At 50.2% G+C, this 25609-nt stretch overlaps 1 protein-coding gene across 6 annotated transcripts in view; it reads right to left on the bottom strand.

Annotated features, from left to right (window-relative positions):
- USO1 (USO1 vesicle transport factor) overlaps positions 1–25609 on the bottom strand; it is a 148530-nt gene that overhangs the window by 48518 nt on the left and 74403 nt on the right. For 3 of the 6 annotated variants that reach the window (XM_075351394.1, XM_075351402.1, XM_075351409.1), the window contains 5 exons: positions 25086–25226; positions 4133–4221; positions 3622–3776; positions 2559–2764; positions 1895–1915 (listed from right to left, as the gene is read on the bottom strand). In XM_075351394.1, the coding sequence (XP_075207509.1) occupies positions 1895–1915; positions 2559–2764; positions 3622–3776; positions 4133–4221; positions 25086–25226 (612 nt within the window). The remainder of the gene's footprint in view (positions 1–1894; positions 1916–2558; positions 2765–3621; positions 3777–4132; positions 4222–25085; positions 25227–25609) is intronic. The other 3 variants (XM_075351398.1, XM_075351416.1, XM_075351422.1) reach the window with 1 other exon arrangement.

Here is a 25609-nt window from a genome sequence, read left to right as displayed (position 1 = left end):
TGAACTTCAACACAAGATATGCAACATTGTGAATTAGGAAAACAATACTACAGGTCTCATTGGAGGTATTTGCCAATATTATTATTATAATACCTACTACATATTGGGATAGGATCTTGGAGATGGGAATACCCCTTTAAGCCACAAAATACACTGCAAATGTTGGTGTACTAACAATATGGATGAACAGGTGTGAGTCACCTAATGTCCACTGGAAGAGAAGCAAATCTGGTATCTGTTAGCTTTCCTGGCTGGCATACACGCCCTGATACGCTATGGTAAGTGCTGACCGTGTCAGACTTTGTAAAAAGACAATATGAACTGTAAAGGGTGCTTTACACACTGCAATGTGAGCGATAACACCCGCCCCAGTCGTTTTTGCGGCATTTGGTGATCGCTGCCGTAGCGAACATTATCGCTATGGCAGGGTCACACGCACATACCTTTTTAGTGACGTCGCTGTGACCGCCAAACAATGCCTCCTTCATGGGGGAGGTGCGTTCAGCGTCATAGCGACGTCACAGCGGCGTCACTAAGCGGCTGCCCAATAGCAGAGGAGGGGCGGAGATGAGCGGCCGGAACATGCCGCCCACCTCCTTTCTTCCTCATTGCCGGTGGACGCAGGTAAGGAGATGTTTGTCGTTCCTGCGGTGTCACACATAGCGATGTGTGAAGCCGCAGGAACGACGAACAACCAGCAGCATGCACCACCGATATTATGAAAAGGTGCGACGTGTCAACGATCAACGATTTTTGACGCTTTTGCGATCGTCGATCCTTGGTGTCACACGCTGCGATGTCGCTAACGGCGCCGGATGTGCGTCACTAACGACGTGACCCCGACGATATATCGGTAGCGATGTCGCAGCGTGTAAAGCACCCTTAATGCTCAGCCATCAACGTATTCACATATTTAAAGCACCACTCCAGCATTTTTATTTTATTTTTCTATTTCAGCGCTGGAGTGGTGCTTTAAATCTAAGTTCCCTTACCCTACTCTTATAGTTTTTCGGCACCGCTAGGGTCCCGTGGTGTCATGTTGTGCTTGTACCTTATGGCTGGCTAGAAGTCAGAAGTTAAGTCACAAGGTCGCAATGTATCTCCATGAGAGCCAGAATCAGGCCAGAACGAGGCTCTCCTAGAGATGTATTGAGGTGTGACCTCTGGCGCGTTCCAGGAAACACTGGAGCTGCCGGCAGGTCGTAAATAGCTGGAGACTGACTGGAGCGCCAATGGAAAAGGATGAAGATGGCAGCAGGTCAGCATAAGACATGGGGAGAAGATTTACATTTAAAGCACCATTCCAACGGTACTATAAAAACAACAATAATGAAATATTGGACGCAAACAACGTTAGACAACATTTTACTCGTATTCAATAAAGGATCTGAAAGGGGAGACATCAAAAACAAGACAAAAGAGATGAATTTAGAAAATGAAATTCACCCTTTAGTAAAAGAAAGGTGCGAAGGATATTTAAATAAGATTTGTTTTTTACTTTAAAGATGCAACTGCAGCATTCAACCCAGAACTGAGGGTCTGTCAATGAATCTAAAGGTATTAAATATAAATATAATGAAAGAAACCTTATGTGCCGATTTATATGGTGATACAGAATGCATCTTAAAATAAGGAATTAAGTGCCTCGTCCATCTCTCCTGGTTCTAGAAGACATGGACTCTAGAATCATGGAGGAGCCATGCTGCTTACTGAAAGCACCAGTGATGAGCCCAGCACCCTGTAATGGGAATACCCCGGCAGGGGAGATAACATGTGAGTAAGAGTCACTTCAGAGCAGTTAAGAGGTTAGATGGGAAAAAAAACAAGACCCATACGGAAAAAGCAAGTCAAAGAAGCCCTGCAGTGTCAGAAAGCAGTGCCAACGTATACATACCCGTCTGTCGATCTTATCCCCCTGCAAATTATGTCATAAACGTGTTATTAGAATTATCATTATTGCACTTTTAATATTTGTAATGGAATTTACCGAAATCCCCAAAATTGTGCACTCCTATTAGAGGTGGCATAATCAGTTCATTGGTCAGTTCAGTATTCTGTGACCACCGGATGGGAGGCCAACGAATCTCCTCACCTCCCAGCATTTCCAACCCTTCTCTCGATTACCCAGGCTTGTGGTATGTAGCGTGTGCGTGACAACGCAGTGATGACTATGCTCCAGCCCGGTGAGTCAAAAGAAAAGCTATGGAAATCCACAGTCTCCCATCCAGCCATCACCGATTTCAAAGCAGGCCAGTAGACTGGAATCCTGCAAATCAATTCTCCCATGTGTACTGTTCCCATCCCTATATTTCTCATTAACCGTAGTACAGCTCAATACCCTCTTACTTCAGCTCCCAAAACGGAAAAAGAACTAAGCCTTCATAATCTAGAGAATGTGAATATCTGGTCAGATCTGAGGACAAGCACTACATTGTTTTCCCAAATTGTAACCTATTGTAGAGCTTCCTAACGATGAAACTTATTAAACGTTTTCTAGAAGTACAGTGAAACCTCCACAATACTTTGGCTCATATCAGATGCCATGTGAATACTGGTACCTGTGCCAAGATGTTGGTACATTGCTGCAGCAGAGATACGGGTGGATTGCCGATACTCGTAGCCAGCTGGACTCTGAGCAGTTGTTCTTTCTGTGTAGAATTGTCCAGCAATGCATGAGCCAGTGCCACTGCGGCACACCAGTTTGAAAGTGAATCCGTGGAAAAGAGACCTCCGCAGAGCAGCTGTCCGGCTGACAATGAAGTAGCTGTGGGAAGGGACAGACATCAATATTTATCTATTCTCTGTAACCGGTTAGATAACTTTAGTAGAATTCCTCGGAATCAATCACCATATGTCTAGGAGTACAATTAAGTTACTGGTCCAGTCACATTCAGATGGGACTGGCTCCTTTTACAGCTACTGAAGCTCATCCGTATCGTGGATTTGTACAGGAGCTGTCTGCCGGTATATGCACAATTTTTTGTGCAGAATGTTGCACATATGGACCACCACATTGACCAAATATGCCCTATTTGGAACCCGTCCTAAGTCAGCAATTGGGGATTGAGGTTTGGTTAAAATATTAAGTTGACAAAGAAAGTAACTCATGCTATTCGAATAATTAGAAAATATCAAACAGACCCTGTTTTATACTACGTACTGGGAGAATTGGAGAACCTGACCCCATGCCTTGTGAAAACCATGTGGTAACCAACTGAAAATACACGAGGGTGCCAGACTAATTATTCAGAGTGGAGAGACATGACAACCATAAGACTGGTGGTCTGCCAATGAGCCCCATACCAAACTGGAGAAATGGTCCTGTTCCTGGGGTATAAATGGCCCCTCATTAAAAGATCTAGTGACACATGAAAATCTTCAATTATACTGCTAAGTCCACGTATGCACAGCCACATTGCCAGGAATCATCTCCGTAGACTTTCTTGTCTGGATAGGTAGGACCCCCACTTTTATAGTATATACAGTTATAGAAGCCGTCCATAGCAGAACAATCCACATGGAATGAAATGGTGCTTCAGCGTTCTACAAGTGAAGCCGGATTCAGACAGGTCATTCATCTAATGTCAAGAGATCAATGAGAATACATAAAAGAGGCGCTACCATCAATAGTGGAAGGGAGAAGAGTGGCTACAATCTCCCCTTGACCCTTCTGATTCTTGTAAAGGAAGCACTGGAAACAGTAAAGAACGGCACATCTCAGGACGAAGGGTTGCCTTTCATTCACCATGGACATTAAAAGCACCACAATGGCAGGCCTTCAGAGAAACGAGAGGAAGGAAAAAGATATGAGGCAGACAGGAACACAATATTTACCCCCCAATTTTTTCTTTATTTTTTTTTTCTGGAAATCTTAAAACAAAAGTATTCTTTTTTATTTAAAATGCAATTTCAGTACTGCACAATGTGATCATTGAAGGATATTACCTTTATGACTACTGATGGGCAAATTTCCCAAAATATGTTTCATGAAGATGCCTTCAAATTACCATTAGATTTCATTCAAGTGCCTAATTATTTTGCTCGTGTCTCCCCAGACCCCAAAGTGTAATAAACTGAGGTGAGGAAAGAGGAATCTAAGAGAAGCCACCTTTAATCAGTATATAAAGATTACCTTGGAGGATTTGATGGAGCATTTACGGATGCGAAGTAGTCCTGATTGACCTGGCTGCCTCTGATGACCTCCGAGACGGTGTTTATGGTCTTTTGAACACAAAGATAAGTAACAATACTTCAATTAAATGTGCAAAGTCAACAAATAAAAATCATTGCACTGTATATGTAACGAATCCTCTCTATATATGGTTGTTCGGGCTCATAATGTTTAGTCTTAAAGTGAACCTGACAGTGGATATACGCTGCCCGATCCGTGGCCAGCATGCATCACTGGCTGTATGATCTCAGCCACATATGCTTGACTCTGCAGCATGTCAGAGAAGTATATACTTTACCACCAGAGACCGAGCTGCATGGAAGGTTAGTCGGAAATTCCCGTCTCCAGCAGCTTCTTCCCATCAGCTACCCTAGAGTGACAGGTCAGCCTGCGTACGTGCAGAGACCTGTCCGTCATTAGCAGTGGGTGGTGAGTAGCCAGCAGGGACTCTCCTGCCCTACTAGTCTTGAATGTGGCTTGGTCCCCGCAGATTCTGAAGTAGGTTTTCTCCGAAATATTGCAGAATTTCAGCATAAAATATATCTAGCTGATATCATACAATCAGTGCTTGATACATGCTGTCCGCAGCTTGGGCAGCATGTATCCGCAGTCAAGTTCCCTTTATAAGGGTATGTGCGCACGTTGCTTTTTACCTGCTTTTTTGCTGCTTTTTCTTCTGCGCTGTTTAATGCCAAAGTGGATGTGTTCTTCTATTCAAGCAAAGTCTATGGGAATTTGGGTTTCTTGTTCACACTATGTTGTTCAAAATGCTGCCTTTTTGTGGCAGAACTTTGGTCAAAAACTCAGCTTTGCAGTGCAAAACCCAAATGGCAAAAACAATTGACATGTTGCTTCTTTGAAAAGCTGAGTTTTTGACCAAAGTTCTGCCTCAAAAAGGCAGGATTTTGAACAACATAGTGTGAACAAGAAACCCAAATTCCCATAGACTTTGCTTGAATAGAAGAACACATCCATTTTGGCATTAAACAGCGCAGAAGAAAAAGCAGCAAAAAAGCAGGTAAAAAGCAGGTAAAAAGCAACGTGCGCACATACCCTTACATTGTATCACAGTTCTCAGCCTGTGGAAGGCACCAAGGTTTGTATTACGGTCAGCAAAATGGTGAAAAATACCAAAATAAAAATGTATAAGACAATTTTCACATTGAATTTTTGGCATCCATTGAATGTATATGAAAGAAAAGCTACTGATGTCTACGTTTAACAGAACCTTGTGACGGGTGCACATTTTATTGCCAAGAAATAAAGTTTTTGTTTTTTTACTGGATGCAAGTCTATGAAATAATACAATTTCCTGAACTAATAAGCACAATATCCTTAATATAATACATTTTAAAATGCCTATAAACTCAATTACATAGAATAACCCACATAGAAAACCTAAGTATTTGTCTAAAAATATTTTTTTTATTGAAAAAACTTCATTAAAAATAGTGTTCAATACAAAAAAGGCTGCTAATAAGCCATAATCTGGTGGAAATTTACATCATTCAAAATAGATTACACACATATATATATACACACATATATTTATTTTAATTTGGATTCCTAAAAAGTAAGTGTATACAAGTATATAAAAATATACAAAAAAATAATAAATAACAATCACTGTGAGAAATCAAGATCAAAGTGCAAAGAGCAGGTTAATCTTAATAAGAAAAATAGCCAGTGCTAAATTAATGGTAATTAAAACCAATTCAAAAGTGCATAGTGCATGTATTATAATGAATCAGAGTAACATTTACTTATAGGAAAAAGCTGACCACCAGACCCGGCCACCCCAACATATGTTTCAAAAGCGTCTTCTTCAGGAGCTATTCTACACAGTGTAGCAAGGTAAAAGAGAGGACCGCACTCCTTCGCTGTGCTGGAAACGTCTTTTATTCAAACAGGTGCAGAGTAAAAGGCCGGAAACAACCTGTATGCCAGCTCCTGATAATGGACGACGGCCGTTTCACCTATTGATTAAGCTTCCACGGGTCCACAGGTGTCCTAATCAATAGGCGAAACGGCCGTCGTCCATTATCAGGAGCTGGCATACAGGTTGCCTCCGTCCTTTTACTCTGCACCTGTTTGAATAAAAAGAGAATTTTGTTACTTACCATAAATTCTTTTTCTTATAGTTCCGACATGGGAGACCCAGACCATGGGTGTATAGCTTCTGCCTCCGGAGGACACACAAAGTACTACACTAAAAAGTGTAGCTCCTCCCTCCGAGCATATACACCCCCTGGAAGACCACATCTAGCCAGTTTAGTGCAAAAGCTGAAGGAGGACATCCACCCACAAGTAGAGATAGAGTAAAACCCGGAATAACCGGAACCTCTGTCTACAACAACAGCCGGTGAAAACACACGGAACAAGAACTGCCAACAGGCAACAGGGAGGGTGCTGGGTCTCCCATGTCGGAACTATAAGAAAAAGAATTTACGGTAAGTAACAAAATTCTCTTTTTCTTCATCGTTCCTTATGGGAGACCCAGACCATGGGACGTCTCAAAGCAGTCCATGGGTGGGAAATAAACAGAAACTGAGAAGTAGGCAAAACCTAACTTCACAAATGGGCGACAGCCGCCTGAAGGATGCGTCTGCCCAAGCTCGCATCTGCTGAAGCATGAGCATGCACTTGGTAGTGCTTCGAAAAGGTGTGCAGACTAGACCAAGTGGCAGCCTGACAGACCTGCTGAGCCGTAGCCTGGTGCCTGAAAGCCCAAGAGGCACCGACAGCTCTGGTCGAGTGCGCCCTAATCCCCGGCGGGGGGGGGCACCTGAGAACATTGGTAGACATCGGATATGGCCGACCTAATCCAACGAGCTAGGGTCGGTTTAGAAGCAGAGAGACCCTTGCGCTGACCTGTGGTCAGCACAAAAAGAGAGGTGCACCGCCTAAGGGCAGCGGTGCGTGACACATAGATCCGGAGCGCCCGCACCAAATCTAAAGTATGCAACGCTTTCTCAAAGCGATGCACAGGGGCCGGACAAAGGGAAGGCAATGAAATGTCCTGGTTAAGGTGGAAAGGAGACACCACCTTAGGGAGAAAGTCCGGAGTCGGACGGAGAACCACCTTGTCTTGGTGAAAAACCAAAAAGGGTGACTCCGAAGAGAGCGCAGCCAAATCAGAGACTTTCCTGAGAGAAGTTATGGCCACTAGAAAGACCACTTTCTGTGAAAGACGAAACAAAGAAACCTCCCTAAGAGGCTCAAAGGGGGGTTTCTGTAAGGCCGTGAGGACCAGATTGAGGTCCCAGGGATCCAGAGGCCGCCGGTAAGGCGGAATGATGTGAGATGCGCCCTGCATGAAAGAGCACACCTGAGCCAGCCGGGCGATACGCCGCTGGAACAACACTGACAGAGCCGAGACCTGTCCCTTGAGGGAATTGAGGGATAGTCCTAGCTGCAGACCGGACTGTAGAAAGGACAGGATGGTCGGCAAGGAAAACGGCCAAGGAGCATGGCCGGAAGAGCGACACCAGGACAGGAAAATTCTCCAAGTCCTGTGGTAAATCCTGGCCGAGGAAGACTTCCGAGCCTGAGTCATAGTGGAGATGACCTCGGAAGGAATGCCTGAAGCCGTCAGGATCCAGGACTCAAGAGCCACGCCGTCAATCTGAGAGCCGCAGAATTCTGGCGGAAAAACGGACCTTGTGAGAGAAGGTCTGGGCGGTCCGGGAGATGCCACGGCACCTCTACGGACAGACTGAGCAGGTCTGGGTACCAAGCTGGCCTGGGCCAGTCTGGAGCAATGATTATGACCCGACGGCCCTCCATTCTGATCTTGCGCAGGACTCTGGGCAAGAGAGCTAGAGGGGGAAACACGTAGGCCAGACGGAACTGGGACCAATCCTGAACCAGCGCGTCCGCCGCCAAGGCCTGAGGATCGTGGGAGCGAGCCACGTAAACCGGGACCTTGTTGTTGTGCCGGGATGCCATTAGATCCACTTCCGGAGTGCCCCACTTGCGGCAGATTGACCGGAACACTGCCGGATGCAGGGCCCACTCGCCGCTGTCCACGGTTTGACGGCTGAGATAATCTGCCTCCCAGTTTTCTACGCCTGGGATGTGGACTGCGGATATGGTGGACTTGGAGTCCTCCGTCCACTGAAGGATACGTTGAACTTCCAACATTGCTAGCCGGCTGCGAGTCCCGCCTTGGTGATTGATGTAGGCAACTGCTGTCACGTTGTCTGACTGGACTCGAATGTGCTTGCCCGCCAACAGGTGGTGAAAGGCTACGAGAGCTAGGAGCACAGCTCTGATTTCCAGCACATTGATCGAGAGGGCTGATTCGGACGGAGTCCAAGTGCCCTGTGCTCGGTGGTGGAGAAACACTGCTCCCCAGCCGGATAGACTGGCATCCGTGGTGAGAATCACCCAGGACGGGGCCAGGAAGGAGCGTCCCTGGGACAGAGAGAGGGGCCGAAGCCACCACTGAAGAGAGCCCCTGGTCTGTGGCGACAGAGCCACCAGCCTGTGCAAGGAAGAGGTCCGCTTGTCCCAACAGCGGAGAATGTCCAGCTGCAGGGGACGCAGATGGAACTGGGCAAAGGGAACTGCTTCCATTGACGCCACCATCTGACCCTGCTGTTTGACTAAGGGCAGCTTCACAAGTGCCGGCAGAGTCTCGAATTGCATCCCTAGGTACGTAAGTTCCTGGGTCGGGGTCAGAGTGGACTTGGGCAGATTGACAAGCCACCCGAATTGAACAAGCGTGGCGAGAGTGAGCGAGACACTCCGCTGACAGTCTGCACTGGATGAAGCCTTGACTAGAAGGTCGTCCAGGTAAGGAATCACTGCCAACCCCTGGAGGTGCAGAACCGCAACCACTGCTGCCATGACCTTGGTGAATACACGAGGGGCCGTGGCTAACCTGAAGGGGAGAGCCACGAATTGGAAATGTTCCTCTCCGATTGCAAAACGTAGCCAACGCTGGTGTGAAACTGCAATTGGCACATGCAGATAGGCATCTCTGATGTCGATGGATGCTAGAAAATCTCCTTGGGTCATTGAGGCAATGACCGATCGCAGAGATTCCATGCGAAAGTGCCGCACCTGAACATGCTTGTTGAGAAGCTTGAGATCCATCATGGGCCGGAAGGAACCGTCCTTCTTGGGGACTAGGAAGAGGTTTGAGTAGAAACCTCTGAACCGTTCCCGGGCGGGAACCGGTACAATTACTCCGTTGGCCTGCAAGGAAGCCACGGCCTGAGAGAAGACGGCGGCTTTGGAGCAGGGGGGAGTGGAAAGAAAAAATCTGTTTGGCGGGCTGGAAGAAAATTCTATCCTGTAGCCGTGGGAGATGATATCCCGCACCCACTGATCGGAGACGTGTTGGAACCACACGTCGCCAAAGTGGGAGAGCCTGCCCCCGACCAAGGACGTTGCTGGCGCAGCCAGATAGTCAAGAGGAGGCTGCCTTAGTGGCAGCGGCTCCTCCGCTCTTCTGAGGACGCGGCTTCGTGCGCCAGCTGGGTTTTCGATCCTTGGCTGAGTTAGTGGACGAGGCTGAGGGCTTAGAGGATGACCAGTTAGAGGAACGAAAGGAGCGAAACCTCGACTGGTTCCTGCCCTGGACAGGTTTCCTGGTTTTAGTTTGTGGCAAGGAAGTACTCTTCCCGCCAGTAGCTTCCTTAATAATTTCATCCAGTTGTTCACCGAACAGCCGGGACCCAGCAAAGGGGAGCCCAGCAAGGTACTTCTTAGAAGAAGCGTCTGCTTTCCACTCTCGAAGCCACAAGATCCTGCGGATCGCGAGGGAATTAGCGGAAGCCACCGCCGTGCGGTGAGAAGCCTCCAGAATGGCAGACATGGCTTAGGATGAAAAAGCCGAAGCCTGGGAAGTTAAGGCAACCATATCCCTGGTGAGGGAATGCTTCTCCTCCAGAGAAGCAGAGAGGGCCTTAAGAGCCCACACCGCTGCAAAAGACGGGGAGAACGAGGCCTCTGCCGCCTCATATACAGATTTGGCCAGAAGGTCAACCTGGCGGTCAGTGGGATCCTTAAGTGAGGTGCCATCGGCCACAGATACAACTGTCCGGGCTGAGATTCTAGACACCGGAGGATCTACCTTTGGTGAATGAGCCCACTCCTTGACCACCTCTGGTGGAAAGGGAAAACGTTCATCAGAACTACGCTTTGGGAAGCGTTTGTCAGGACAGGCCCTGGGCTTGGTCACAGTGGCCTGAAAACTGGAGTGGTTAAAAAACATACTCCTTGCTCTCTTAGGTGAGGTAAACTGGTGTTTTTCTACCAGAGAGGCTTGCTCCTCTGATACTGGCGGATTGAGGTCCAGTACGGAATTAATGGACGCAATCAAGTCACTAACATCCGCATCCCCTTCAGATAAATCAATGGGGTACATAGAGGTAGCGTCCGAGCCCACAGTAAAGGCATCCTCCTCGCCCTGCAATTCAGCTCGTGAATCAGAGCCGTGGGACGAGGAAGGAGAAGAGTCCCTGCGTCTCCGTTCAGGAGGACGGGGTCCGGGAACAGATGAAAAATCCTCTGTGAGCTCTGCAGAGCGAGTCGGAGCAGCAGAGGCGCCCTGAGAAGGGGGCTGATGCATGGTCAGCAGAGTCCGGGACAGCTGTCCCATGGAGTCGGCAAAGGACTGGGAGATAGCTTTAGAAAACGATGCTACCCAAGCCGGGGGTTCAGCCACCGGGGCCGGAGCAGCCGGAGGGACCCCTGGGGAGACTCCAGGCTGAGGCACCACCATGTTAGAGCAGGCATCACAATGTGGATATGTGCTCGGTTCAGGCAGTATGAGCTGTCATGCAGTGCATATAGAGTAAAGCCTTGCCGCCTTGCTCCTAGTGAGAGACATGCTGCTGAGGTGGAGGCTCTGCAGTAAAGAACACACTCCTTCAGAATGACCCTCAGAGAGTGTATAATAAAGTCCACAACCAGAGGTTGTGGCTTACCAGACCGTTTTGTGTGCCCTCCGGATTCCACAGCTTGGACCCCCAGACAGATGCAGAGCTGCAGCAGCCAGCGCCGATCAGTGTGTAAACGCTGATAAAATGGCGCCGGAGTGAGGAGGGGGGGCGGGGATTAGTCCAAGAGCGGGAACCGGAGGGCCAAGGAGAAATACAGGGGAGGGAAACATCTCCTCAGAGAGGAGTGTCCTCCCCTGAGCTGAACGGCCGGTGGGCGGCGCCGCACTGTCCCTCTGCATGACTGACATGCAGGGGCAGTGAAAACGAAACTAGGCCGAAGCCGGGGCCTAAATTTTCTCATGCGGCCGACGAGCAGGCACCCTCGGCGCGGTTCTCAGGAGAAAACCAGAGAACCGGCCGGAAATCACAGCACAGTGACATAACACACTCTCCCCACAATAAATGCACAAGGGACCCTTCAATAACGTCTCAATACTTAGCTTATGAGACGCAGGGCCAGGTCCCTGAGGGGTGAGCGCTGCGTCCGGCAGGGTCCTGAAAGGGCTGCGGATGGAGACCGGTCTCCTGCAAAGCAGAGAGAACCGTGATGGCTCCCACTTCAAGCCAGAGCCCGAGGGATGGTGAAGGAGCGCGGCATGTAAGGCTCCAGCCTTGTAAATCAACCTTAACAGCACCGCCGACACAGTGGGGTGAGAAGGGACATGCCGGGAGTCCAGCTTGGACCCGCTTTTCTTCCAACTCTTTGAAATCAAAAATCAGATGAGAATGCATGTGTGTGTGTGACCTCCTGAACACAAAGCATTGAACTGGCTAGATGTGGTCTTCCAGGGGGTGTATATGCTCGGAGGGAGGAGCTACACTTTTTAGTGTAGTACTTTGTGTGTCCTCCGGAGGCAGAAGCTATACACCCATGGTCTGGGTCTCCCATAAGGAACGATGAAGAAAAGACGTTTCCAGCACAGCGAAGGAGTGCGGTCCTCTCTTTTACCTTGCTACATGTGGACTTTGTTATTTGCGACGAGCACCCCGCTCTGGATTTGAACAATTTGCAGGCTGACCTCCTGGCATATGCGGTACCGCAGGTAACTTGCGGTGGTGCAGGACCACCCCTGTTTTTGCGCTATTCTACACAGTATAAGGGCTCAAATTCACACTTATACCTCTAGAATGGAGGTTCCCTGGACAAACAAGGTCTAGGGATGTCGTTTACGTATGTGACAAAAGCTTTCCAGGCTCAAGCACAAAAGTAACATGAAAAAAAAGACTAATATTTCATTAAAAAACATGCTTAAAAGAAGGGAATTTTGTTACTTACCGTAAATTCCTTTTCTTCTAGCTCTTATTGGGAGACCCAGACGATTGGGGTATAGCTACTGCCCTCCGGAGGCCACACAAAGCACTACACTAAAAAGTGCAAGGCCCCTCCCCTTCTGGCTATACCCCCCCGTGGTATCACGGGTTCTCCAGTTTTAGTGCCAAAGCAAGAAGGAGGAAGCCAATAACTGGTTTAAACAAATTAACTCCGAATAACGTCGGAGAACTGAAAAACCGTTCAACATGAACAACATGTGTACCCGCAAACAACCAAGAAATCCCGAAGGACAACAGGGCGGGTGCTGGGTCTCCCAATAAGAGCTAGAAGAAAAGGAATTTACGGTAAGTAACAAAATTCCCTTCTTCTTCAGCGCTCTATTGGGAGACCCAGACGATTGGGACGTCCAAAAGCTGTCCCTGGGTGGGTAAAGAGATACCTCATGTTAGAGCTGCAAAACAGCCCCCCCCTACGGGGATGTCACTGCCGCCTGCAGGACTCTTCTACCTAAGCTGGCATCCGCCGAAGCATAGGTATGCACCTGATAATGTTTGGTGAAAGTGTGCAGACTCGACCAGGTAGCTGCCTGGCACACCTGTTGAGCCGAAGCCTGGTGTCGTAGCGCCCAGGACGCACCCACGGCTCTGGTTGAATGGGCTTTCAGCCCTGAAAGAACCGGAAGCCCTGCAGAACGGTAGGCTTCCAGAATTGGTTCTTTGATCCATCGAGCCAGGGTGGCTTTAGAAGCCTGCAACCTCTTGCGCGTACCAGCGACAAGGGCATCGGAACGGCGTATGGGCGCCGTGCGGGAAATGTAGATTCTGAGTGCTCTCACCAGATCTAGCAAACGTAAACATTCTCATACCGGTGAACCGGATGAGTGCAAAAGGACGGTAAGGAGATATCCTGATTAAGATGAAACGAGGATACGACCTTAGGGAGAAACTCCGGAATGATGCGCAGCACTACCTTGTCCTGGTGAAACACCAGGAAGGGAGCCTTGGATGACAGAGCTGCCAGCTCAGACACTCGCCGAAGCGATGTGATCGCAACGAGAAACGCCACCTTCTGTGACAGGCGAGAAAAGGAAACTTCCTTCAGAGGCTCGAAAGGCGGCTTCTGGAGAGCAACTAGAACCCTGTTCAGATCCCATGGATCTAACGGCCGCTTGTACGGGGGTACGATATGACAAACCCCCTGCGGGAACGTGCGCACCTTAGAAAGACGTGCTAGACGCTTCTGAAAAAACACGGATAGTGCTGAGACTTGCCCTTTGAGGGAGTCTAGCGACAAGCCCTTTTCTAACTCCTATTGTAGGAAGGAAAGAAAAGTAGGCAATGCAAATGGCCAGGGAGACACTCCCTGAGTAGAGCACCAGATTAAGAAAATCTTCCACGTTCTGTGGTAGATCTTAGCAGACGTGGGCTTCCTAGCCTGTCTCATGGTGGCAACGACCCCTTGGGATAATCCTGAAGACGCTAGGATCCAGGACACAAAGGCCACACAGTCAGGTTCAGGGCCGCAGAATTCCGATGGAGAAAACGGCCCTTGAGACAGATAGTCTGGTCGGTCTGGTAGTGACCCCGGTCGGCCGACCGTGAGATGCCACAGATCCGGGTACCACGATCTCCTCGGCCAGTCTGGTGCGACGAGTATGACGCGGCTGCAATCGGATCTGATTTTTGCGCAGTACTCTGGGCAAGAGTGCCAGAGGTGGAAACACATATGTGAGCCGGAACTGCGACCAATCTTGCACTAAGGCGTCTGCCGCCAGAGCTCTGTGATCGCGCGATCGTGCCATAAATGCCGGGACCTTGTTGGTGTGCCGAGACGCCATTAGGTCGACGTCCGGCACCCCCCAGCGGCAACAGATTTCCTGAAACACGTCCGGGTGAAGGGACCATTCCCCCGCGTCCATGCCCTGGCGACTGAGGAAGTCTGCTTCCCAGTTTTCTACGCCCGGGATGTGAACTGCGGATATGGTGGATGCTGTGTCCTCCACCCACATGAGGATTCGCCGGACTTCCTGGAAGGCTGCTGACTGCGTGTCCCTCCTTGGTGGTTGATGTATGCCACCGCTGTGGAGATGTCCGACTGGATTCGGATCTGCTCTCTTTCTAGCCACTTCTGGAAAGCTAATAGGGTAAGATACCCTGCCCCGATTTCCAGAACATCGATCTGAAGGGTGGACTCCTGCTGAGTCCACGTCCCCTGAGCCATGTGGCGGAGACAAACTGCTCCCCACCCTGACAGACTCGTATCTGTCGTGACCACTGCCCAGGATGGGGGCTATGACAATGAGGTGGAAATAAGCCACTATTGCAGAGAGTCCTCGGCCGTCAGGGAAAGGGAGACTTCCCGTCCAGGGAGGTTGACTGCCCATCCCATTGGCGGAGAATGTCCCATTGCCGTTGGCGCAGATGAAACTGCGCAAAGAGAACTGCCTCGATGGCTGCCACCATCTTCCTTAGGAAGTGCATGAGGCGCCTTAAGGGGTGCGACTGGCCTTGAAGGAGAGACTGCACCTCTGTCTGCAGTGAACGCTGCTGGTTCAGCGGAAGCTTCACTATGGCTGATAGAGTATGAAACTCCATGCCGAGATACGTTAGTGATTGAGTCGGAGACAGATTTGACCTTGCCAAATTGATGATCCACCCGAAAGTCTGGAGAGTCTCCAGCGTAACATTCAGGCTGCGTTGGCATGCCTCGAGGGAGGGTGCTTTGACGAGTAGATCGTCCAAGTACGGGATCACCGGGTGTCCCTGAGAGTGCAAGACTGCTACCACTGCTGCCATGACCTTGGTGAACACCCGTGGGGCTGTCGCCAGACTGAATGGCAGAGCTACGAACTGAAGATGTTCGTCTCCTATCACAAAACGTAGAAAAACGTTGGTGCTCCGTAGCAATTGGCACGTGGAGATAGGCATCTTTGATGTCTGTTGAGGCAAGGAAGTCTCCTCGAGACATTGAGGCAATGACGGATCGGAGGGATCCCATCCGGAACCGCCTGGCGTTCGCATGCTCGTTGAGCAGTTTCAGGACCAGAACAGGACGGAAGGAACCGTCCATTTTTGGAGCCACAAAGAGATTGGAGTACAAACCCTCGCCCTCGTTCCTGAGGGGGGACAGGGATCACCACTCCTTCTGCTCTTAGAGCGTCCACCGCCTGCAGCAGGGCATCTGCTCGGTGGAGAGGTGGGGCCGTTCTGAAGAATGGAGTCGGAGGACGAGAACAGAACACTGTCCTGTGCACGTGAGCACAATGTCCGTCACCCACCGGTCTGTGACCTGTGGCAGCTAAATGTCGCCAAAGGCGGGGGAGTCTGCCATCAACCGCGGATGCGGAGAGAGAGAGAGAGAGCTGAGAGTCCTGAGGAGACCGCCTTGGTAGCGGTTCCTCCGACTGCCTTCCTTGGGCGAGATTGAGCCCGGCCGGAATCTGAGCCCGTCTGAGGTTTTGTAGCCCTTTTGCACGAGGACAATTGGGACCTGCCGGAGCTTGGGAAGGACCGAAACCTCGACTGTACTTTTAGGACAGTATTAACAGGGTAAGTCGCAGTGCAGACATTGCGGGGTTACGGACGCCTCTGCGGTACAGATGTCCCTGCTCAAGGTCAGCTGCGCAAGAACAGCTGAAAAGGTTAGGTTGCCAATACGGCTGTGGATGCCGTAGCAACCGACACGCCGATAGCCTCCTAGACAGATTTCAACCAGAGTCCATCTGTCTGTGAATGGCATCTTTAAGTGAAGCCCCATCTCCAGTGCAACTATGGCTCTATATGCAAGCCTGGAGATTGGAGAATCCACCTTTGGACCCTGGGTCCAGCGCTGACCACGTCAGGGGAAAAGGGATAACGTGTATCCTAAAAACGTTTGGAGAAGACGCTTATCTGGTAAGCGTGGTGTTCCTGGACTGCTTCTCTGAAGTCAGCGTGGCCAGAAAAATACTCAATATCTGCGTGAGATACTGAAAAGGAACTTCTCCTGTTCGTCTCCTATCTCCACTGAGGGAGCTGAGGGAGAAAGATCCAACCTTCCATTGATGGACGGCATAGGATCATTCCGTATGGCGTTACCACCCGGTGTATCCGGATTGAGAGCGATGTCAGTATCAAAGCCCTGAAGAGCTGCCTTTTGGTCAAGTAGATTGCCCATGGGTGCAAGTCTCTATATTATGACTACTCCGTCCCTGTCCATGGACAGGGTTGACAGGAGGTTTCTTTGGCCACAACTAGTAGAGCCCCGGCAGACGAAGTGCTAGAGACCCCGGCAGACGACGTGCTACAGGGGAGCATGCACACAATGGGACGGTGTCATGAACAGCATCCCATGTAGTAAAAACAGCACTGAAATCTGTGTTGCTTTTTTGCCGCTGCCGACTAGCTATCTAGAAGTATATAGCCAAGATTGGTGACCGTACATTGCAATGTATAGCATACAGGCATAAAGTACAAAAGACCACTGCAGCACAAGCAATACAAGCAGCATAGAAGCCTGTGCCCTGGCACCCCTGCTCTTCTGCTGCTGTATACTAGTCATCTAGGGGAATATAGCCCAGAAGAGTGACCCTACAGTGCAATGTATAGCATACAAGCACAAGTACAAATGAACACTGCAGCACATGCAATACAAGCAGCATAGAAGCCTGTGCCCTGGCACCCCAGCTCTTCTGCTGCTGTAGACTAGTCATCTCGGGGAATATGGCCCAGAAGAGTGACCATACAGTGCTATGTATAGCATACAAGCACAAGTACAAATGCACACTGCAGCCCATGCAATACAAGCAGCATAGAAAAAAACCTGTGCCCCAGCACCCTTGGTTTTCTGCTGCTGTAGTCTAGCCATTCCAGGAGAATATAGCTAAGACTAGCGACTGTACAGTGCAATGTATAGCATATAAGCATAAACACAAATGAACACCTCAGTCGTGCAATACAAGCAGCCTAGAAAGCCTGTGCCTTAGCACACCTGCTTTCCTGCTGCTGATGTGTCGCTCCCCAAGCGGGCATATAGCGACCTATGCAGTAAAAAACAACACATGTACACACTGCAGTTATATCGTGGTCAGCACTATGTGTGCCTCTTACCGCCCGCCTATAAGCGGGTGTATGATCGCCACCGTCCTGCCTTGGTGCCGAAAGTCCGAGCTCGGACTGCAGTAATGGCTGCCGGCTTCTTCCCCAGCTCATGTGAGGAGGGGCGGGCCGTGGGCGTGCCCCCAAGGCAGAGCGGGAATCCGGCGTCCGACAGTGTGCAGTGAGAGGGCTGGAGCATGTAAAAAGGCTCCAGCCCTCGGCGCTGCTGATTGCTCAGCGTCTGTCCCCTTCCCTGAGTGACAGGGAGGGGGCGGGAACGAAGCGGCACTAGGCCGCAGAAGCCGGGGACTGGATTTATAAGCGCCGCCGCCGTAAAAGCGCGGTCGGCGCCCAGTCCCCGGCGAACTACAAGTCCCAGCCGCGCCGCCGCTCCCGAAGCGTCCGGCGCGGTAGTTCCCCAAAACACAAAGTCACTCAGCAAAGCTGCAGTGACTGTAACCCTTTACTGTCCCCGGCGCACTAGCACACCCAGCAAGTCTGGAGTGTGCTGTGCCTGTGTGTACGGGGACACAGAGTACCTGTAATGGTGCAGGGCCATGTCCCTGAACGGTACTCCAGCTCCGTATCCAGCAGGTTCAAATGGGTCTGTGGATGGAGCCCGGCGTCAGAGCTTTGAGGCCGGCAGGATCCCACTTCCTCAGAGCCCCTCAGGGGGATGTGGAAGGAAAGCAGCATGTGGGCTCCAGCCTCCGTACCAGCAATAGGTACCTCAACCTTACAACACCATCCACGGGTGAGAAGGGAGCATGCTGGGGGCCCTATATGGGCCCTCTTTTCTTCCATCCGAAATAGTCAGCAGCTACTGCTGACTAAAATCTGTGGAGCTATGCATGGATGTCTGACCTCCTTCGCACAAAGCTTGAAAACTGGAGAACCCGTGATACCACGGGGGGGTATAGCCAGAAGGGGAGGGGCCTTGCACTTTTTAGTGTAGTGCTTTGTGTGGCCTCCGGAGGGCAGTAGCTATACCCCAATCGTCTGGGTCTCCCAATAGAGCGCTGAAGAAAGGATGGCTACCTAAGCTGTAATGCCCTGCACATGAGGTAAGAGACATGACTATATCAGGAGAACTGTACTATATTTCTAATTGGAGGTTTTTGCTAATATTATTATTACACCTACTACATATTGGGATAGGATCTTGGAAATGGGGATACCCCTTTAAAAGATGGCCTCTCATCACTCCCATTTATCACCTAATCATCACTGACTTTGATTAGGCCAGGAGGGCATAGAGAAGTCCAGACCCTCATTTAGTGATACATAGATGTCCCAGCAATTATACAGCTTCCTGCATAAAAGTTATAAGGGTCATTAGTAGGAAACACCCTTTAAGGCTAACCTGTAGGAAGATTTCACATTACAAACTGCATTCATGAGTACATAGATCTCAGGTCTTTCAAGGATGCTGTATGTCTTAAGCTGGGTTCACACATAGCGACAGCGACGTCGCTGTTACGTCACCATTTTCAGTGATTCAACAGCAACCTTGTAAGTCGCTGTTATGATTGCTGCTTAGCTGTCAAACACAGCACGCGCAGCAGCGATCATAACGACACGCGGCGCTGTGGAGCGATGCTGCGCTTGGTAACTAAGGTAAATATCGGGTAACCAACCAAAGTGCTTCTCTGGTTACCCGATATTTACCTTGGTTACAAGCGCACACCGCTTAGCGCTGGCTCCATGCACTCCTAGCCAGAGTACACATCGGGTTAATAAGCAAACCCTTGCTTATTTCCCGATGTGTAGTCTGACTGCGTGCAGGGAGCACTGGCAGCGTGAGAGCGGCGGACGCTGTAACTAAAGTAAATATCGGGTAACCAAGGAAAGGTCTTCCCTTGGCTACCCAATGTTTACCTTAGTTACAGCTTACCGCAGGCTGCCAGAAGCTGGCTCCCTGCATCCTGCTCGTTTCAGTTCGTCGCTCTCTCGCTGTCACACACAGCGATGTGTGCTTCACAGCGGGAGAGCAACGAGCAAAAAAGGAAGCAGGACATTCAGCAACGAGCGGCGACCTCACAGCAGGGGCAGGGTCGTTGCTGGATGTCACACACAGCCACAGCGGCGGGACGTCGCTGCTACGTCACAGAAAATGGTGATGTAGCAGCGACGTCGTTGTTGCTATGTGTGAACCCAGCTTTATTAATAACTCATATCAGAGTGAATGTATAATCCTTTCTGAAAGTTTTCCTTTCAGGAATATTAACCCCTTAACGACCCTTGACGTTCTGGGTATGTCATCGTGACATGGTGCTAAACGACCCATGACGTACCCAGTACGTCATGGCGAAATCGCGGCCCCGGAGCCCCTGTGAGTGCAATCAGTTTACAAAAACCTTAGATTCGGGGACCTCTGCCTAACCTCAGGAGGGGTGGTGCCTCCTCCCCGGACCTACGGAGGCTGTGATTGGCTGACGAACACCGCTCAGCCAATCACAGCCACTGTAATATTTCAGCCATTGAAAATGGCTGAGACATTGAAATCCAGCCCTGATCAGTGCAGCTGTTGCACTGATCATTGGCTGGAGCTGGGTGATCGGTGCTTCACCCCCCCCCAACTCTGATTGGAGAGATTGGCCTTGTGACCGATCTCTCCAATCACCTTGGATCTGGGGCCGGAGACCGCTCCCCTCCGCTTTACTCCGTCCGTGGAAGCCAAAGGGAGTGATCCCTGCAAGTGCCCTGGTAAGGCCCCGAACCGCTGCCACTGATCCCCCGATGCGCTGCCGCCGATCTCCTTTATCTGCTGCAGCCGCCTCCATCTGCCACCGCTCTCTCCCATCAGCCGATGCCCCCCTCCGTGATATCCTGCCCACTCTCTCCCATCCTCATCTGCTGCCCCCTCCACCATCTCCCTCCCTGTGCAATCTGCCACCCGCCTCCGCCATCTCACCTCCGCGATCTCCTGCCCGCTGTCCGCCATCTCACCTCCGCGATCTGCTGCCCGCCATGTCACCTCTGCGATCTCCTGCCCGTTGCACGCCATGTCACCTCCGCGATCTGCCGCCCGCCTCCGCCAAGTCACCTCCGCGATCTGCCGCCCCGCTGCCCGCCATGTCACCTCCGCGATCTGCCGCCCGCTGCCCGCCATGTCACCTCCGCGATCTGCCGCTCGCTGCCCGCCATGTCACCGCCGCGATCTCCTGCCCGCTGTCGCCATCTCACCTTCCCGATCTGCTGCCTGCCTCCGCCATGTCACCTTCCCGATCTGCTGCCCGCTCTCCACCATCTCACCTTCCCGATCTGCTGCCCGCTCTCCACCATCTCACCTTCCCGATCTGCTGCCCCCTCCCCATCTCACCCTCCCGGATCTACTGCCCCCTGCCCCATCTCACCCTCCCCGATCTGCTGCCCCCTCCCCATCTCAACCTCCCCGATCTGCTGCCCCCTCCCCATCTCACCCTCCCCGATCTGCTTCCCCTTCCCCGATCTGCTGCCCCCTCCCCCATCTCACCCTCCCCGATCTGCTGCCCCCTCCCCCATCTCACCCTCCCCGATCTGCTGCCCCTTCCCCATCTCACCCTCCCCGATCTGCTGCCCCTTCCCCATCTCACCCTCCCCGATCTGCTGCCCCCTCCCCCATCTGCTGCCCCCTCCCCCATCTCACCCTCCCCGATCTGCTGCCCCCTCCCCCATCTCACCCTCCCCGATCTGCTGCCCCCTGCCCCATCTCACCCTCCCCGATCTGCTGCCCCCTGCCCCATCTCACCCTCCCCGATCTGCTGCCCCCTGCCCCATCTCACCCTCCCCGATCTGCTGCCCCCTGCCCCATCTCACCCTCCCCGATCTGCTGCCCCCTCCCCCATCTCACCCTCCCTGATCTGCTGCCCCCTCCCCCATCTCACCCTACCCAATCTGCTGCCGGCTCTCCCATCTCACCCTCCCCGATCTGCTGCCCCCTCCCCCATCTCACCCTCCCCGATCTGCTGCCCCCTCCCCCATCTCACCCTCCCCGATCTGTTGCCCCCTCCCCCATCTCACCCTCCCCGATCTGCTGCACCCTCCCCGATCTGCTGCCCCCTCCCCCATCTCACCCTCCCTGATCTGCTGCCCCCTCCCCCATCTCACCCTACCCGATCTGCTGCCCGCTCTCCCTCATCAGCTGCTGCCCCCCTCCCTGATCTGCTGCCCTCTCTCTCACCCTCCCTAATCTGCTGCCTGCTCTTTCCCATCCTTTTCATCTGAAGCTCCCTCCCCCACCTCTCACCCTCCCCGATCTGCTGCCACCTCTCACCCTGATCTGCTGCCCGCCCTCTCCCATCCTCCACCGCTCTCCCATCGTCCACCGCGCCCTCTCACATCCTCCGCTGCGCCCTCTCCCATCCTCTGCCCATCTTTTTTTCCATCCCATCTAGTCCCCCCCCTTTTTGCAGCACATCCGTGCGTGCGTCCTGATTTTTTTTCTGTAAACTAAGAAAGAAATACAAATAAACTTAGTTTAGGGCCAGTAAAATTATACTGTAGTAATTGTCAACTACAGTATTTTTTACTGAATATTGTAAGGGTCAGCCCAGTGCCACACGTGAGAGCGATGCACGAGTCTCACATCGCATCATCCGGCACGGTCGCTCTCTTCCAAACAGGAGTGTGCGGCTGTGCCGGATGATGCAATGCGAGATTCGTGCATCGCTCTCACGCGTGGCACTTGCCTTAGTGTCAGTTGCAGGCGCTCATTATTTTATTATTATTTTTTACTGACGTCCGTATTTTTTATTTCGCCAAACTAATTTTTTTGTATGGGGGGTCTAGTTTCCAAAATGGGGTCACATGTGGGGGAGCTCCATTGTTTAGGCACCTCAGGGGGTCTCCAAATGCAACATGGCGTCCGTTAATAATTCCAACCAATTTTGCTGTGAAATGGCGCTCCTTCTCTTCTGAGCCCCGCCGTGCGCCCAAACAATTGATTTCCACCACATATGAGGTATCTGTGTACTCAAGAGAAATTGCACAATACGTTTTATGGTGCATTTTTTCCTGATACCCTTGTGAAAAAAAAAGCTACCTGTTTGAAAAAACAATTTCGTGGTAAAAAAAATAAAATTATTTTCACGGCTGAACATTACAAACTTTTGTGAAGCCTCCAGGGGTTCAAAGTGCTCACTAAACAGCTAGATAAATTCCATGAGGGGTCTAGTTTCCAAAATGGGGTCACTTGTGGGGGAGCTCCATTGTTTAGTCACCTCAGGGGGTCTTCAAACTCGACATGGCGTCCAGTAATGAGTGCAGCTAATTTTGCACTCAAAAATTCAAATGGCGCTCCTTGCCTTCCGAGTCCTGCCGTGTGCCCAAACATTTCATTTCCACCACATATGAGGTATCTGCGTACTCAGGAGAAAATGCACAATACATTTTATGGTGCATTTTCTCCTGATACCCTTGTGAAAAAAAAGCTACCTAGTTGAAGCAACAGTTTTGTGGTAAAAAAAATGTTTTTTCTTTTCACGGCTCAAAGTTATAAACGTCTGTGAAGCTCCCAGGGGTTCAAAGTGCACATCAAACATCTAGAAAAATTATTTGAGGGCCCTAGTTTCCAAAATGGGGTCACTTGTGGGGGAGCTCCATTGTTTAGGCACCTCAGGGGGTCTTCAAACCCGACATGGCGTCCGCTAATGAGTGCAGCTAATTTTGCACTCAAAAATTCAAATGGCGCTCCTTGCCTTCTGAGTCCTGCCGTGTGTCCAAACATCTGATTTCCACAACATATAAGGTATCTGCGTACTCAGGAGAAAATGCACAATACATTTTATGGTGCATTGTTCCTGATACCCTTGTGAAAATGCTAAATTTTATGACTAAAGTAACATTTTTGTGTAAAAAAGTAAAATTTTGATTTTTTTTTCCTTCTACATTGCTTTGGTTGCTGTGACGCTCCTAAAGGGTTAATAAACTTCTTGGATGTGGTTTTGAGCAGTGTGAGGGGTGCAGATTTTAGAATGGGGTCACTTTTGGGTATTTTCTGTCGCCTAGGTTTCTCAAATCACTCCAAATGGGATGTGGTACCTAATAAAATTATTTTGTAAATTTTGTTGGAAAAATTAGAAATTGCTGATGAACCCTTCTAACTTCCTAACGGGAAAAAATTTTGTTTTAAAAATTGCGCTGGTGTAAAGCAGACAAGTGGGAAATGTTATTTAGTAACTATTTTGTGTGACACATCTCTCAGATTTATGGGAATAAATTGCGAAATTTTCAAAATTTTCGCCAAATTGCCGAAATTTTCACAAATAAACGCAAAACATATCGGCCTAAATTTACTACTGACATGAAGTACAATATGTCACGAAAAAACAATGTCAGAATCGCCAGGATCCGTTAAAGCGTTCCAGAGTTATAACCTGTCAAAGTGACACTGGTCAAAATTGCAAAAAATGGCCGGGTCTTTAAGGTGAAAACAGGCTGGGGGCTGAAGGGGTTAAAATATTCCACCTGATATCATGCACAGCTTTTCAAAGTAAGTGCACCAGCCTCATCAAGTCAGAGAGATCTATTTAGCAAAATATGCAGTATTGTAAAATCTGCCGACTATGAAAGAGTGAGTCAATCAGTAGTTTGTGGTCACTGGATGGGAACCCTGTGAACAGCTTTCCTGCATGCCAGAATCCCTGGCGCGTTTTCCCATGTGTGGACATAGAACAATGTAATTGTTGTGGCATGACACAAAACAAGACAGCTCGGATCTACAAGTCAGCAAAGATGCCAGAGATCTGGTATGCCAGAAGTGTCTCGCAGGGTTAAGGTCAGACGGCCATGAACTACTGATATGGCCACTGGACTAAGGGTACCTTCACACTTTAGCGATGCAGCAGCAATCCGACCAGCGATCTGACCTGGTCAGGATCGCTGCTGCATCGCTACATGGTCGCTGGTGAGCTGTCAAACAGGCAGATCTCACCAGCGACCAGCCCCCAGCGACGTGCAAGCGACGCTGCGCTTGCACAGAGCTGGCGTCTGGAAGCTGCGGACACTGGTAACTAAGGTAAACATCGGTTATGGTTACCCGATGTTTACCTTAGTTACCAGCTCACACCGCTTAACTTAGCGTGTGCAGGGAGCAGGAGCCGGCACTGGCAGCGTGAGAGCTGCGGAGGCTGGTAACGAAGGTAAATATCGGGTAACCACCTTGGTTACCCGATGTTTACCTTGGTTACAGCTTACCACAGGCTGTCAGACGCCGGCTCCTGGTCCCTGCACATTCAGTCGTTGCTCTCTCGCTGTCACACACAGTGATGAGTGCTTATCAGCGGGAGAGGAACAATAAAAAAACGAACCAGGGCTGTGTGTAACGAGCAGCGTTCTCACAGCAGGGGCCAGATCGCTGCTCAGTGTCACACACAGCGAGATCGCTAATGAGGTCACAAAAAACGTGACTCAGCAGCGATCTCAGTAGCGATCTCGCTGTGTGTGAAGTACCCCTAAGTTCCTGAGACTCAATTTGCTCATCTCTATTGGTGACAGATTAGCCTTAAGATTTATATAATTGGTAGCCTGCCATCTACAGATTTTATACTGACACTCTCAACAATTGTATCTTATAAGGCACAGCAAGAGGTTTCAGATCATTATATTACTAGTTTGTGTGTGTATATACTTACTTCTGTTAAAATGTCTGCAGGGACCCCAGTCGCCATCAAGATGATGCAGAGCTGTTGCAGTAGACCGCACTGGTACATGAACTTTTGGCAGCTGCTGGTCGCCCCCGGAGGATTCCCCGGAGACACCAGGACCCGGACCAGCTGCAATCAGAAATACATCACAGTCACATCTGAGCTTTGAAATCCCCCAAATGTACTCATGGTTAGAAGAAAATGCAGCATGTCAGAAAAAAAAAATCCCACTTCCATCAATTTTGACCAGACTAAAATATACAAATCTCATATGTCTAGAGTTATCTACAGGTAGAGGTAGACAATTGTAGGTATAGTTACAATACAGTAACATATAAATGTACCAGATCATCAGATGGTTATAAAAAGAAAAACAGTTACTGAATGGACCACAGAAAACAACTCCATAGAGCTCCGATGTGCAGAAAGAAGGATTTTTGTGTACTCACCGTAAAATCTCTTTCTCTGAGTCTTCATTGGGGGACACAGGACCATGGGTTATGCTGCTGTCA

This window comes from Anomaloglossus baeobatrachus, chromosome 1 (assembly GCF_048569485.1).
Source record: "Anomaloglossus baeobatrachus isolate aAnoBae1 chromosome 1, aAnoBae1.hap1, whole genome shotgun sequence".
Lineage (NCBI taxonomy): Eukaryota > Metazoa > Chordata > Amphibia > Anura > Aromobatidae > Anomaloglossus > Anomaloglossus baeobatrachus.
Note: the sequence above shows the minus strand (reverse complement) of the source record. Positions and strands in the feature narration are given on the sequence as shown.